The 13,416-nt window shown below is 39.5% G+C and overlaps 1 protein-coding gene and 1 pseudogene across 1 annotated transcript; one reads left to right on the forward strand and one right to left on the reverse strand.

Moving 5' to 3' along the window:
* Positions 1–1,804: 1,804 nt before the first annotated feature.
* Positions 1,805–3,235, reverse strand: LOC134365425 (caM kinase-like vesicle-associated protein; annotated as a pseudogene).
* A 5,399-nt stretch (positions 3,236–8,634) lies between these two features.
* LOC134366009 (olfactory receptor 13C7-like) lies at positions 8,635–9,597 on the forward strand. Its single transcript, XM_063082422.1, has one exon. It carries the CDS (start codon positions 8,635–8,637, stop codon positions 9,595–9,597), a length of 963 nt encoding a protein of 320 aa, XP_062938492.1.
* Positions 9,598–13,416: the final 3,819 nt, after the last annotated feature.

Here is a 13,416-nt window from a genome sequence, read left to right on the forward strand (position 1 = left end):
GGAGTGGATTATTTATGTTCCTTACATTTGGGGATTTTTTAAATTATATTTTCTTTTAAAGCAAATTCCTAACTTGATTTTATATGGTTAAAGAACATTCTATAAATGATTTCAAGTCTTTGAAAGTATTTGAAGCTTATTTTGTGACCCCTCTTGCTGTAATAACATTCATTCTTCTGTATATTCTTAATTCCTTATTTCATGTGTCATATATTTCATATTCAGTATTACCATGTGATTCTTTTATGTAACTGCTTATTTTTGTTTCATGTCACCAAAATTATTCCTTATCTCATTGAGGATATTTATTTTGATTACTCAAAACTTTTGCTCTGTTTCATGAATTCTACTTTGTATAATCTCAGGTTGCTCATTTTATTGTCTTTCTTTTATTATAGTTGTGTTCACCATTTGTCACATTCTTAGCTACAGGGTTCATTTTCCCTTGTTTTTTTTTTTGGCATGGTGACATTTATTTGCCAGGTTCAGAGCAGGCACATGAGTTTTAGCCCACAAATCTTTACACACCAGAGCAGACCCACAGGCATGCAGGGAGAAGGGCAGGACCACCATGAAGTGTTGAGCCAGAGCGAGGACCAGTGTGGCTGCCTGTCCAGGCTGTGATGGGGTCTGACAAAGGGCACCTGTTAGGAGCCTCCCTCAGGAAACTGGGAAGTCTTATTCTATTTCCTCATCCCAGAAAAAGCAACTCAGTGTGGCTCAGAGGCACCTGGGCCTGAGATAGAAAAAGTAAGCTGTAGAAATAGAGGGGGTTCTTTGCCATTTTGTTTTTGAACTAGGAACACAAAATCTGTCCCTATGAAGGGCAAATCCCCAAATTGGACTATGGGGTACTGCCATGCCACAGGCCTCCTGGAATGGAGAGGACTTGCGGGCTGAGCCTGCGGGGGTGGGCTCCTAGAAGGAGCAAGGAGATTGCAGCTCTCCCTATTTGGCCCAAGGTAAAGACCCAGCTAGGCTGGAGCACTGGGTGCTGGGCCTGTACTCTGCTCTCCCAGGTCTCACTGGCATATCCTAGTTGCTTCTCTTTTCCCTTAGAGGCTCAAGAGGTTCAGGGTACAGGACCACCCACTGTGGGACTCAAGAGGGCAAGAAATAACACAAGGGTCTTAGAAGGGACTTCCAGGGACAAAGGTGGAAGTGTTTACTTTCCTACTCATTTTCTTTCTCTTCTGAGGACCCCCACAGCTAGCAAGCAGTGCCACAGCCATGTGACCAGTGCTGACTTAAAGCATCTGGCCTTAGATTTCTGCATCCTCTATACCAGCCTGCGTCCACTCCTAGAGCAGCCCACACACCACAGGCACAAACACTTTCAAGTGCAGGATCCTAAGACCACTGACAGGGCTTCACTGGAGGACCAGCTCTCAAGGCAAGGCCACCCAAGTTTAGTGCCTGGGAGTGTATGGGACCGGCAGGGCCTGCCTGGGGGAATGGTAAAGCAAGAAGGGAAGGGAAAGGAGAGCAGGGACCCCCTGAGTATCCCTAGAGCAGCATCCCACAAGTAACAGAAACTGGTGAAGCCAGCAAAAGACATAAAAGCCATGATAAATCCATGAAGGGGCTGGGGCTGGCCCTGCCTCTGGCCTGCCCAGCTCATACTCACATATACACAAGAGACAAGACTGCTCTCCTGTGGCCCCCAGGTATGCCCCAATGGGTTGGGAAGCATGGGGGAGTGAGGTCATCATGTCAGTGACTCTACATACAATGAGAAGCTTCTCATCCATTCTCCCACCCTCCTACCCATCCCCCTCCCCTCCACCCTACACCAGGTGCCTATTCAGCTGGTCTCCTCCCTCCAAGACTCCTGGGCATAGCCAGCAGCCTCTTCTCCTTTACTAGAGGGTAGAGCCTGGCCTGTGGTGCCCTCTGGGGCTTTGCTGTCTGGCTGTGCCATAGCTGGCTCAGGTGTGGCACTGCTTTGCGTGGTGAGCACAGTGTTCTCTTCTGTGGCTGGTGTGGCTGTCCCATCAGTGGCTGGAATAGCACTTCTGTCAGTGGCTGGAGTGATGCTCCCATTGGTGACAGGGGTGGCACTGCCATCTGTGGCCGAGTTGACACTACAGCCTGTGGAGGCCACATTATCATTCGCTGCAGCATGACTAGCATCACCCTCTGTGGCTGGGCCAGTTCCACTTGCAGCTACAGCTGTGGCACTACCTGTAGCCCCAGGTGTGGCAGTGTCTGTGGCTGAGGCAGACTGGGCTGCACCTGTGCTGTACTGCTCTCGCACCCAGAGCCATTTCATGAGGGTGGTCACTGTCAGCCTTCTTCCACTTGGCTCTGGCAAAGATATTTTCGATTTGGGCACAGACACCATCCTTGATATTCTTATTGGAAGCAGCATTGCCAGAAACCCACGCATGGGAGATGGCCTCTTCTGCTGATCTACTGGTCTTGCTCCACTTCCATCAGCCTTGTGACCACGTCTTTGGCTGCTTGTGAAATATCTTCCGACTAAGGAGAGTCAAACTCACAAACTCACAGTCACTAGCCAGGATCTTGCAGAAGAGATTCTTTTCATGGTTCTCGTAGTTGTCTTCTTTCACCTCCTCATAGAAGGGTGAGTTGCCTGAAAGCAGGATGTACATGATGACTTCAATGGCCCAGCAGTCCACAGGGCATCCATACCACTGTCTGCCTACCATCTCTGGGGCGAGATACTCAGGGGTCCCACAAGACTCTCTGATGAGGTTATTCTCTAGCTTAGCTAGGTGGAAGTTGCTGATGACCATCTTCGAGTTCTTCAGCCATTGGTAGTAAAGCAGGTTCTCCAGCTGAGGTTCCTGTGCATGATCCTGTGTGAGTTCAAGTAGGCCACAGCCTCCAGGATCTGCTGCACCATGATGCTGGTGTCTCGCTCCGAGTAGTAGCCCTGGTCCAGGATCCAAACAGCTCCCTCCTGATGGCCAGCTCCAGAAGATGAAGTACTCCTAGTGGGTCACAAACACATGCGCCAGTTGCGGGATGTTGGGATGCTTCGTCATCCGGAGGATGCTTATCTCATTCTCGGCTGCCTTCCGCACCTTGCAGCTGTCCTGCTTCTGGAATTTCTTGCAGGTATGCACCTTGCTGTTGTCTTGTCCTTGGCCCTGAAGTTTTTGCAGAACTCCTCGGTCTTGATGACCTGTCTCAAATCATCTGTCAGTAACCTCTGATGGCTGGTTATAGTTCTTCTTGTTGCTCAGAGTTAAACGCACCCAGATGGCATTGCCAGGCTCTAACCTGCAGCACCAGTCACAGGGAGGAAGTGATTGTGGGCTTGTGCTAACCCAGGACAGTTTAGCGTTTGGGGCTCCCCAAGGCAGATAGCCCATCACTTTACTCTTTGGGTATGTACAAATCATTTATCTCACCTGGAAACCCGGACTCTTGGAGCACTTTCCTTTACCTCATCCAGGACACCATTCCTCTCTAAGTCCTTTTCTTCACTGATAAAAACATCCTAGCTTTTGCAGTGAGGTAAGGCAGGAGAAACTCTCTATGTTAATATGTGTGCACATGTAATTAGTTCTGGGTGACTCTGATATTACCTTGTCTGTCAGCTTGTGAAGGTTGGAAAAGTTTCAAGCATCATTTTTCTATGGCAGTGTAATAGAAAGGAAGAACCCGACTTAAAACTACTCCCTTAATCTGTTTCTTATCGGTGGCTACATTCTGTTTCCTTGGGTTTCTTCTAGTTTCATTTTATTTTTCAGATTGGTAAATTTAATATACGATTTTATGACATTTCCATGTTTGAGTGGGGCAGAAGTCAGAAACTTATGCTAGTTTGCTCTTTCCAGAAACTAGAAATCTATTACTTTTTAAAAAGTTGTTTATTGAATGATTAGATTATAAAGTTTTTAAGAAAGAAACAGCCTCTGTATTGAGATCTATCTTTGAACCAAGTTGTTAGATTGTCTTGTGTTATTTTTCCATGACTCCATCTCTTGCTAACTCAAAAACATTTATTGATCTGTAATTTTATAGGTTTTTTTTCCCTTAATCACCTCTGATCCTTACACTGATTGGCATTGGGAATATCCCATTTGAATTCTAGTTAACTGATCCCAACTTTATGTCCCTCTTCTTTTCTTTACATCATGGACCAATTGGTAATTATTTGCTGCCTTTTACTATCCCTCCAACCTGTACAAAACCCACCTGTTAGAGAAACAGTCTACAAGCAAGAGAGAGAATGACGGTAAGACTGTAAGAGAGACTGTCATGATCAATAGAGTGAATATACTGATCATGATGTAGCTAAATTACAGCTGATATTAAGAATTTTGATAAACTTTAGCCTGAGGAGATCGATGAGGATCTGCATCCATTCACTGAAAATATAAGAAAACATTGCCCTTATTTAACTTCAAGGTGATGAAACTAAATTTTCTAGGCTTATCATGAAATCAAAGTTTTATTCACAATTCAGATAAAAGGTAGCCATATTTTAATGGAGTGAATAATTTTAGGGAACGAAAGAGGCTTGAAACCGATTAAGTGTCTAGTATTTAATTATATTGTTAGTTTATCTTTAGACAGAATGAAATGGACAGATATACCATCTTCCTGGTAAAGGTACAAGAAGATGGCATTGAATGCCACATGCCTAAGAGATGTAGAGGGACCAGGGAGTTAGGGAATTTGAGCAGCATGTGCCATCCTCTCAAAGGAAAAGCATGGATTAATGTGTGAGAGCTCAACAAGAGGCAGAGCAATGTGAAGGGAGAATCCAGAGCAAGCTGTGCTTAGAGTATAGACAAGCAGTGGGCGTTAGGGGGCTTGATCCCATGTATTAAGACCCTAGGCATTGGCTTGTCATTCTTTTAATAGGTTGTAGTACCTGGGAGGGGACTAAAGTAACTCTTGAGATTTAGGGCAGAAGCAAGAATAGTTTCTGGAAAAAGAAGGACTCAGTTAGTGTTTACTAAATTGAATGAAAACAGGAAGAGAGAAAATGAGATGATAGACTAGGCTTGAAAATATTGAAAAGCAGTACCTGATCATGAGTCCCTATAAGTTCATCTTAATTGTTTCTTCTTACCATAGTGGAAAGGAATGGAGATTGTAGCTGTAGGTGGTATTTATGTGGTGGCTAGGTATATATGAGACAACAAATATTGTTAGAATTCTATATATTATATAATTATATAATTCACCGAAGTGGAAGTACACTGTGTGAAGGAGTAAATGTTTATGTCCTCCCCAAATTCATATGTTAAAATCCTAAACCCCAAGGTTATGGTATTAGAAGGTGGGACCTTTGAGAGGTAATTAGGTCATGAGAGTGGAGCCCTTATGAATGGGATTAGTGCCCTTATAAAAGAGATCTTGAAAATATTCCTCACCCTTTCCTCCATGTGAAGTTGCAGTGAGAAGACAGACTTCTATGAGGAAGCAGGCTCTCATCAGACACTGCATCTGCTGGCACCTGGATCTCAGACTTCCCAGCCTCCAGACTGTGAGAAACAAATTTCTGTTGTTTATAAGCCCCCCTGTCTTTGGTATTTTGTTAAAACAGCCCAAGGAGACTAGGCACTGAATATTCTCTGTTCCTTGTTTGAAAGTTCTAAAAGTAGTACTGTCTGACAGTATTATTGTGAGTAGTATTGCCAGATCTGGCACCATACTCTCTCCAATGCCTGAGAGCAGCTGGAAATGGCAGTGATGCTGGGTGGGGCAACCCAGGCTTGGACTGAATTCCATCTGAGTCTTGGTCTCAGGCAGATAGGGTTGCCAGGTTAATAAATAAAAATATATGATACCTAGTTGACTTTGAATTATTTATAATTTCCTTTGCATATGTTCACTGGAACAGAAGAAAAAATTGCATGTGCAATACTTTAAACAAAAAACATTTATGTGTACATATTTGTAGGGTACAGTGTGTTGCTTCAATATGTGCATATACTGTACTTTGATTCACTAAGGGTACCATAAATTTATGCCTGTTAATCCACCACTCCTCCCCATCTCCCCACCAACATGTGCAATATTTATAACTGAAGTTTATTTTTTGTATTTCTGAAATAAATTATATACATTCATATACACACTTTAACTATATTTCTATAATAGTTTGGATCTACTTAACGTTTCTTTGTTTTACGGAATTTGCTTATAAAACTCCTTGCAGTTACCCATTTCCCATTCACAGTTACTCTATTTCCCATTCACATTATAATATAGCTTGCACAGTGGTCACATTCAATTTATTTAATTCTTGTGTCCACTGAACATTGATTAATAAGAAAGCATGCTTAACATTTGCATTATGAACCAGTTTATTGAACATGTCCTTGTATAAAGTTAACAACTCTAAGAATTGCTCTTCAAATTTGATTTGATGAAGCATATAGTACCATCTCTCATGGCATAAGTTGTTTTCCCATTCTTTAAGATTATGTTGCATCTCTTGCTCAATAGCTTTTAAAAAATACTGTCCACTGACAAGAAAAGAGCACTGTTGTCAAATTTTATTCCTTTCATCTAACACTACACATGATGATTCCACTAGTTTCCATGCTAAAAGGGTATTTTGTAACATCCATGTAAAAGAATTGAGTTCTTCAAGGGTTGATATTCATTAAAAAAAAAGAAAAAGTCATGGCAAGTGCTATAACAATTACTCACTTCAAGTCAGAATTTCTTTTCCTGTTCAAGAGTAAAGTATGGTTTGGTCACTCATGGAAATTGTTGTGTGGTCTGGCCCATGTTGTGCCGTGCCAGTGTGGGCATGGCTGAAAGACAGGCTGGATAAGCTTGGGATGTTGTGTATGTATTTTAACAGAGGGCATGAGTGAGCAAAATTGAAATGACTGTGCATATGGTTATGCTTGTTTAGAGGAGCCAATGAAACTGGCATAAGACTTGGGTGCTCTGAGACTCCAGGATTAAAGGTCAAAATGAAGGTGGTTATTAGTTAATTTATTAAGAACAAAGTATCATTTTGAACTCCATGTCACAGATACTTGCCACATCTCTCCATCAGATATAGTCAATTCTAATTTTCATGTGTTGACCATTTTACCTGGGTAGCAGTCCTAAATATGCTCTTCCCAGAGAGTGTAAAGCCAGCAGAATTATTGCTGTTTGTTTTGTGAGTTACACTTCAATTAAATTGTATTAGCAGCTTCATTTTAATTGCTTCTGAGGGACTTCATCTCCCAAGTACTAGAACGTTTCTAGATTCTATCCAATGCACACTGTGAACTTTGAATTTCTTTTGGGATTAGAAGCATCCTCAAAGCAGCAAACACTTTAAGTTGCTTTGGTGCTCCATTGGCTGATCCTTTAAAGGATCCTCTGCTAGTGAAAAGACTGAAGACCTCCAACTTCCATCTTTACTGGAAGTCGGTTCTATTTTGCCACTGGTTAATTGATTTTTACAACAGCAATGTCAGTTATTTGATTTTAATGAGAGCTGAGCAGCAGATATTCTAGTTATCTTACTGAAATTATTGAGATGGAATTTATGAGACTAGCAATTTTATAAAAATGTAGGACTTCTGTTTCTGGCAATTTAATATATAAATATTCAATATTCCAGTGAAACGGGGATACAAACATAGCAAATTGCTACACTTTGAAGATTTTTTTGAGTGACCTACCCCCACCATCATGCGTATTTCTGCATACACAGTGAGAGGAAGATCAGCAGAGCAGCTATTGGAGAAGAGGAAGCTGATTTCTGTGCAGGGAGAAGATAAAATGTATTTTTTCATACCTGGAGGTAAAAAAGTAAATCCCCCGTTACTAAAATTTCTAAGTTTATACATTTATTTATTCTTTAATTGTAGATTAAGACATGTGCACCAGAGTTTTTCTGGGGTCAACTTGTCATTCATTATGTGTACCAGGCAGGGCAAAATAGTGACCTAGTGAGAGTCCCTAAATTGTACTGAACAAGACAAAGAAGAATCATTTTACCTAAAAGTGTTTCCTTTTTTTCTTTTACAAACCTTATTAATGCTCTAGTTAATATTCTTAGTATATTGCAGGTATACGTATTTCCCCTAAGTTAGAAATAACCAAAAGCCCTTTTTCTAAAAATACATCTTTTCTATTTGTTCTTTTAGACACAAAACTCTTTTGAAACAGGGTAAATTATCATTGAAGAACTTACCTGTGCCACTTTATTTTAGTAAATGAAGAACAGATATTTTTGTTAAAGATAATTTATTAGCTGTGGAGAAAAAAAATTGAGTTACAGATACATATGATGGTTAAAATGGTCAAACATCTCTTGGCCAATAATATTTTATACATTTTAGATTTATTCTCATTGTTTGGTCAAAATATTACGGTGATATTGCATTTAAAATAATTTCAAATTCATAATGCAAAAGATACATAATTCTAACCCAGTTGCATGTGTTCTTAATCTATTCTATAATAAGGACACACTTTTTAGAGTTAAGTGTCCTTGAAATCTGACAGTCTAACTGATATTAACTTAGAGGATCCTAACATATTTTTGTGCTATCTGTGTATTCAATTATAGGTCCTCATTATCCATAAGGGAAGCTACTTAAAAATGCAAATGATTCTTATAGACTTCGCTGTAAAAGATCCACATGCTTTCCAGCCACTACAGAATTCCTGTTCGTGAAAGAAATTATTAACATGGGAAAGTCCAATCAGTCTTCTGTGACAGAATTTGTCCTGCTGGGACTTTCTGGCTACCCAGAGCTCGAGGCCATTTACTTTGTGCTGGTCCTATGTATGTATCTGGTGATCCTGCTGGGAAATGGAGTCATCATCATTGTAAGTGTCTGTGATTCCCGTTTGCACACCCCCATGTACTTTTTCCTTAGTAACTTATCATTCCTGGACATTTGCTACACAAGTTCTTCCGTTCCCCTATTTCTCAGCAGCTTCCTGACTTCAAAGAAAACCGTTTCCTTCTCTGGTTGTGGAGTACAAATGTTTCTCTCCTTTGCTATGGGAGCCACAGAATGTGTCCTTCTAAGTATGATGGCATTTGACCGCTATGTGGCCATCTGTAACCCTCTGAGATACCCCATTATTATGAGCAAGGCTTCATATGTGCCCATGGCTGCTGGGTCCTGGATTGCAGGAGGAGTCAATTCTGTGTTGCAAACCTCTCTTGCAATGCGGCTTCCTTTCTGTGGGGATAATGTCATTAATCATTTTACTTGTGAAATCTTGGCTGTCTTAAAATTGGCCTGTGCTGATATCTCCATAAATGTTATTAGTATGGTTGTTGCTAACATGATTTTTCTTGTGGTCCCAGTACTTTTCATTTTTGTTTCATATGTTTTCATTCTTTCTACCATCCTGAGGATTCCTTCTGCAGAAGGAAGGCGCAAAGCCTTCTCCACCTGCTCTGCCCACCTAACGGTGGTGATTATATTCTACGGGACCATCCTATTCATGTACGCAAAACCCAAGGCTAAAGACTCTTCTGGTGCAGATAAAGAGCAAGTCACAGACAAAATCATCTCTCTCTTTTATGGAGTGGTGACACCTATGCTCAATCCTCTCATCTATAGTTTGAGGAACAAAGACGTGAAGGCAGCTGTGAAGAATATACTGTGTCGAAAATGCTTCTCAGAGGGAATGTGAATGCTACTTTATTTTAAAAATTATTTTACTTGAATGCCCAGCTAGTTTCTCATCTGAAGGTTTCAAATAAATATGAGGGTTGGAGATGTCACCTATTCCTGAAATTCTCATTTTTCTGTTCATGGTATTTAAATAACAAAGAGAAATCTAGGGCTGACCTTTTCCCTTCATGGCTGGACTAAGGAGAAAAGGGACAGAAATTTATGGATAAAAGGATTCTCTTTCAAGCCACCCTCCTTCTTATGGATAAGAGAGTTTAGTTTAACCCTGGAACAATGAGTTCAATAACCTTATGTAAAAGGAAGTACTATTTTATTAACATAACTTGTGATTCCTCTTTGTGCATTGGTTTTGTAGTCACATCATTCTTAGGAAGGTCAAGCAGACAGAAAGTGTCTCCTGTTAAGGGCCAGAGTGCTATATGAACTCAACATTAAATAATTCATAATAGGGTAGATTTGGTCATATAGAGGGAAAGAGGGACACATTAGGGTATTAGATACCTGGTCTGTATATATGTCATAGAGAGACAAGAAATAGAAAAATTAAGCTATTTTCTCTAGGGTTGATTTCCTTTTGGCTGCATACCGGCAAGCACTGTTCTGGGCAGAGGTGTCTGAAACAATGTGAGGCTTTGTGCAGACAACCCAGATGATGGAAAAATTTGCTCTATCTTGTGTTACAACAGATGAGGAGTGGCATCTTTGAATAAAAACTATTGCTACTGTTAAATGACAACCCGCCCCCCCCCCAGACAAACATTGCTTTGTTTCTGAAGAACTTGATTGCACAGTTCTCTGAGAACACAGTAATAATGGATTTATGGTGTAACACATTAGGTATTTTTATAGTTACATGAATTTCCCATAGAAAATGGGCATTTCATTCAGTCAGTCATTTACTACTTATTCAATCAATCGCTATTTACTAAATTCCTGTTTTGTCTGAGGCACTGTGCTAACTACTGGCAATATCAAAAACTAAACAATCTAGAAACAAAAACAAAAAACATGGTCAAGGAGTACACAGTCTTGTAGAACACAGACTGACATAAATTGGGGACAAAGATATTAGGAATACTTATTCACTACTTTCTTTCTCTCCTGCCTTCAAATCTGGACACTTTGTTGAATCAGCTTGGACTCAAACTGTGAACCTGGTCTTTTTGTTAGCAGCACATATCTCAGTCCAAGACATGTATATATCTTTAGCTGGGTTGTGCATGCATGGTGTGGGGATCAATCAGAGAACTGAGGCGGGTTTTTACGCAGAATTTGATGTTTCCTCTTCTGGATCCCCCTTCTGGAATTACCCCTTTACTTTACAGTGGCTGTGTTTTCCCAGAACTCTGCTGGTTTTTCAGAAAAACTGCCAATTGACTGTCAGAGCTTTCACCACCCCATGCTATGCTTCGTTCAGCCTACAACCATACAAGTGTGAAATTCACCAAAGTGTTACTTCATCCAAGTGATTCTTTTAAAAAAGTTTTTGCAAGAAGTACATAGTTGTTGTCTCTGAGATGCTTGATGGTGGAAAGCAGCAGAAATCAGAAGTCCGCTGTTCACATTTTATGACTACAGTGTTTGAGCCCCTTCCTTTCTCTGTGCTGGCCTCCTGCCCTTTATTAATCTGATCGTGTTTATGCGGTTTCCTAATACACCTCAAAATGAAAGTAGTGCTGACATTTGGAATATGCTACAATGAATAAGGAATTTGAAATCTTTCCAAGTCCAGAGTTAAGCATACCATAATGTTAAATAATATGGAATAACTCAATAGTCAGATTTGAACGTCTTAGTAGCCATTAAGGGTTAAATGAGGGGGCCGGCCCGTGGCTCACTTGGGAGAGTGTGGTGCTGACAACACCAAGTCAAGGGTTAAGATCCCCTTGACAGTCATCCTTAAAAAAAAAAAAAAAGGGTTAAATGAGGCATTACGTGAAAGCAGATGGTTCATAAGAGGGTCTCATTACGTTTTATCTTCATCCTTTTTTTCCATCTGGCATTTTAGTCTCTTTCCACATTTAGTCCACCTGTAGTCCATTTCTTTCTTGACCAGGTAAACTGAAGGCTGATCTTCGGATTTCATCTCCTTTAGCTGTCGTCTTTGATCACTTCTTGCTAATGCTTCCTCTTCTCTGTGCTTTATTCAAACCATCCTAGGAATCCATGAATGACTACTTTATTTTTAGAACTCAGAGAATAAAAGGAAAATAAGGGAGGGAGGAGAAGTAATATTTAAATAATGTATAATATGTGCCATAAAATATGCTGAGTAACTAGGTCACTTATATATTACATTTTAAACTCTCTTTCATTAATTAATACTGGAGGAGAGTAACATATGATTATCTCTCATTGCCTCATTCAGATACAGACACCCAGAATCCTTGTTTAATGTTCTTTTATATTCAAGAACCAGAAAGCATATGAGGAAGATGATAGATAAGGCAGTATTACTAAATCAGTGCAGAATACATGCTATGACGTGTGCTAGTGGTCATATATACATTATCTTTTAAAATTGTTTTCATTGATTAATGTTGATAGACAGTGTTAATATATGTGTTGCCTTCATTTTTGTGTTGATTACTTCTCTCATTTATTCAGCATGGTGTATGTACCTATTAGGGGCTGGGGACTCGATGCTGGATTGACATTTTCCCTACCTTCCAGGATTAGCTCCAGGTGGCTCTTCAAGGTAGATAAAAAAGTTTTGGATTGTATAAAGGTCATGCAGGTCATGAATGGCAGCCAGGATTTAAGCCCATTGTCTATAATTCCTATATTAATTTCAGAGTAAGTTTAAGGAATAAGTTAAATACAAAGAAATATTATAGGAGGACATGAGGTTGTGAGAAATTCTTAAAAAGTTAAAAAAGATTATTTTGCCTATTAATGATGTTGACATCCTTGAAAGAGAATTACAATTTTGATTCTGAATTTTGATTTTGAAACATGTGTGCTGCAACCTAAATTTCCTCTGTGGGAAAAACAAACAAAAAAGTTCAATCTTTCTTTTCCAAGATATTTTGACAACATTCTCCAGAAATCACCACTATATATATGGAGTTAATTTTAAATTTGCTCTTAAAAATAAGATCTGAATTTATAGTGCAAAGAATTGGGTCATAAATATAAAATCAGAGGGACAATAATATCTTAAGAAACACCACCATATATTACAACTCAATAGTCACTCCAAGGGGAAATTTTTCTGAAAGCAAAACATTCTGAGCGAGATCTCTTTTTGCTTTTGAAACAGAGAGAATCCCCAATATTCTCCAAGAGGACTTTGGTCATTTGATATATTTTCTCTCCAATTGAATATCAGAGAACACACACTGATGTGCTTGTTTGTCTTACTCAGTTCTAATGACCTCGTTGGTGTATTTTATTCAATTCTTTCACTACCCTTCCTTTTTTTAAAAAAAAAAAAAATCTTAAAGATTAGCTGCTTTTTCCCCCCTAGTGCACATGATGTTTTTGTTTGGGAAACTAAAAAAATTAAATACATTTTCATTTTATTTTATTCCTTTGTGTTAAATACGTTTCATGGGCTGAATTGTTATTCTCTTTTTATTTTTCTTTTATTTATTCATTTATTAACTTTCTACTAATTTATTTTGTTAGGCATTGGAAACACACACACACACACACAAATGGGGATTTTCAAAAAGCTCATAGATTAGTATTCTTTTTTAATTCCATTTTCCCATGAACTTTCTGAAGTACCCTCATATATAAATATAAATATATGATAAAACATAGAGCCGTATTTTCTGCCATTGGGAAGTTTTCAAAAGGTCTCAAATAATTA

Source organism: Cynocephalus volans, chromosome 17, assembly GCF_027409185.1.
Source record: "Cynocephalus volans isolate mCynVol1 chromosome 17, mCynVol1.pri, whole genome shotgun sequence".
Classification (NCBI taxonomy): Eukaryota; Metazoa; Chordata; class Mammalia; order Dermoptera; family Cynocephalidae; genus Cynocephalus; species Cynocephalus volans.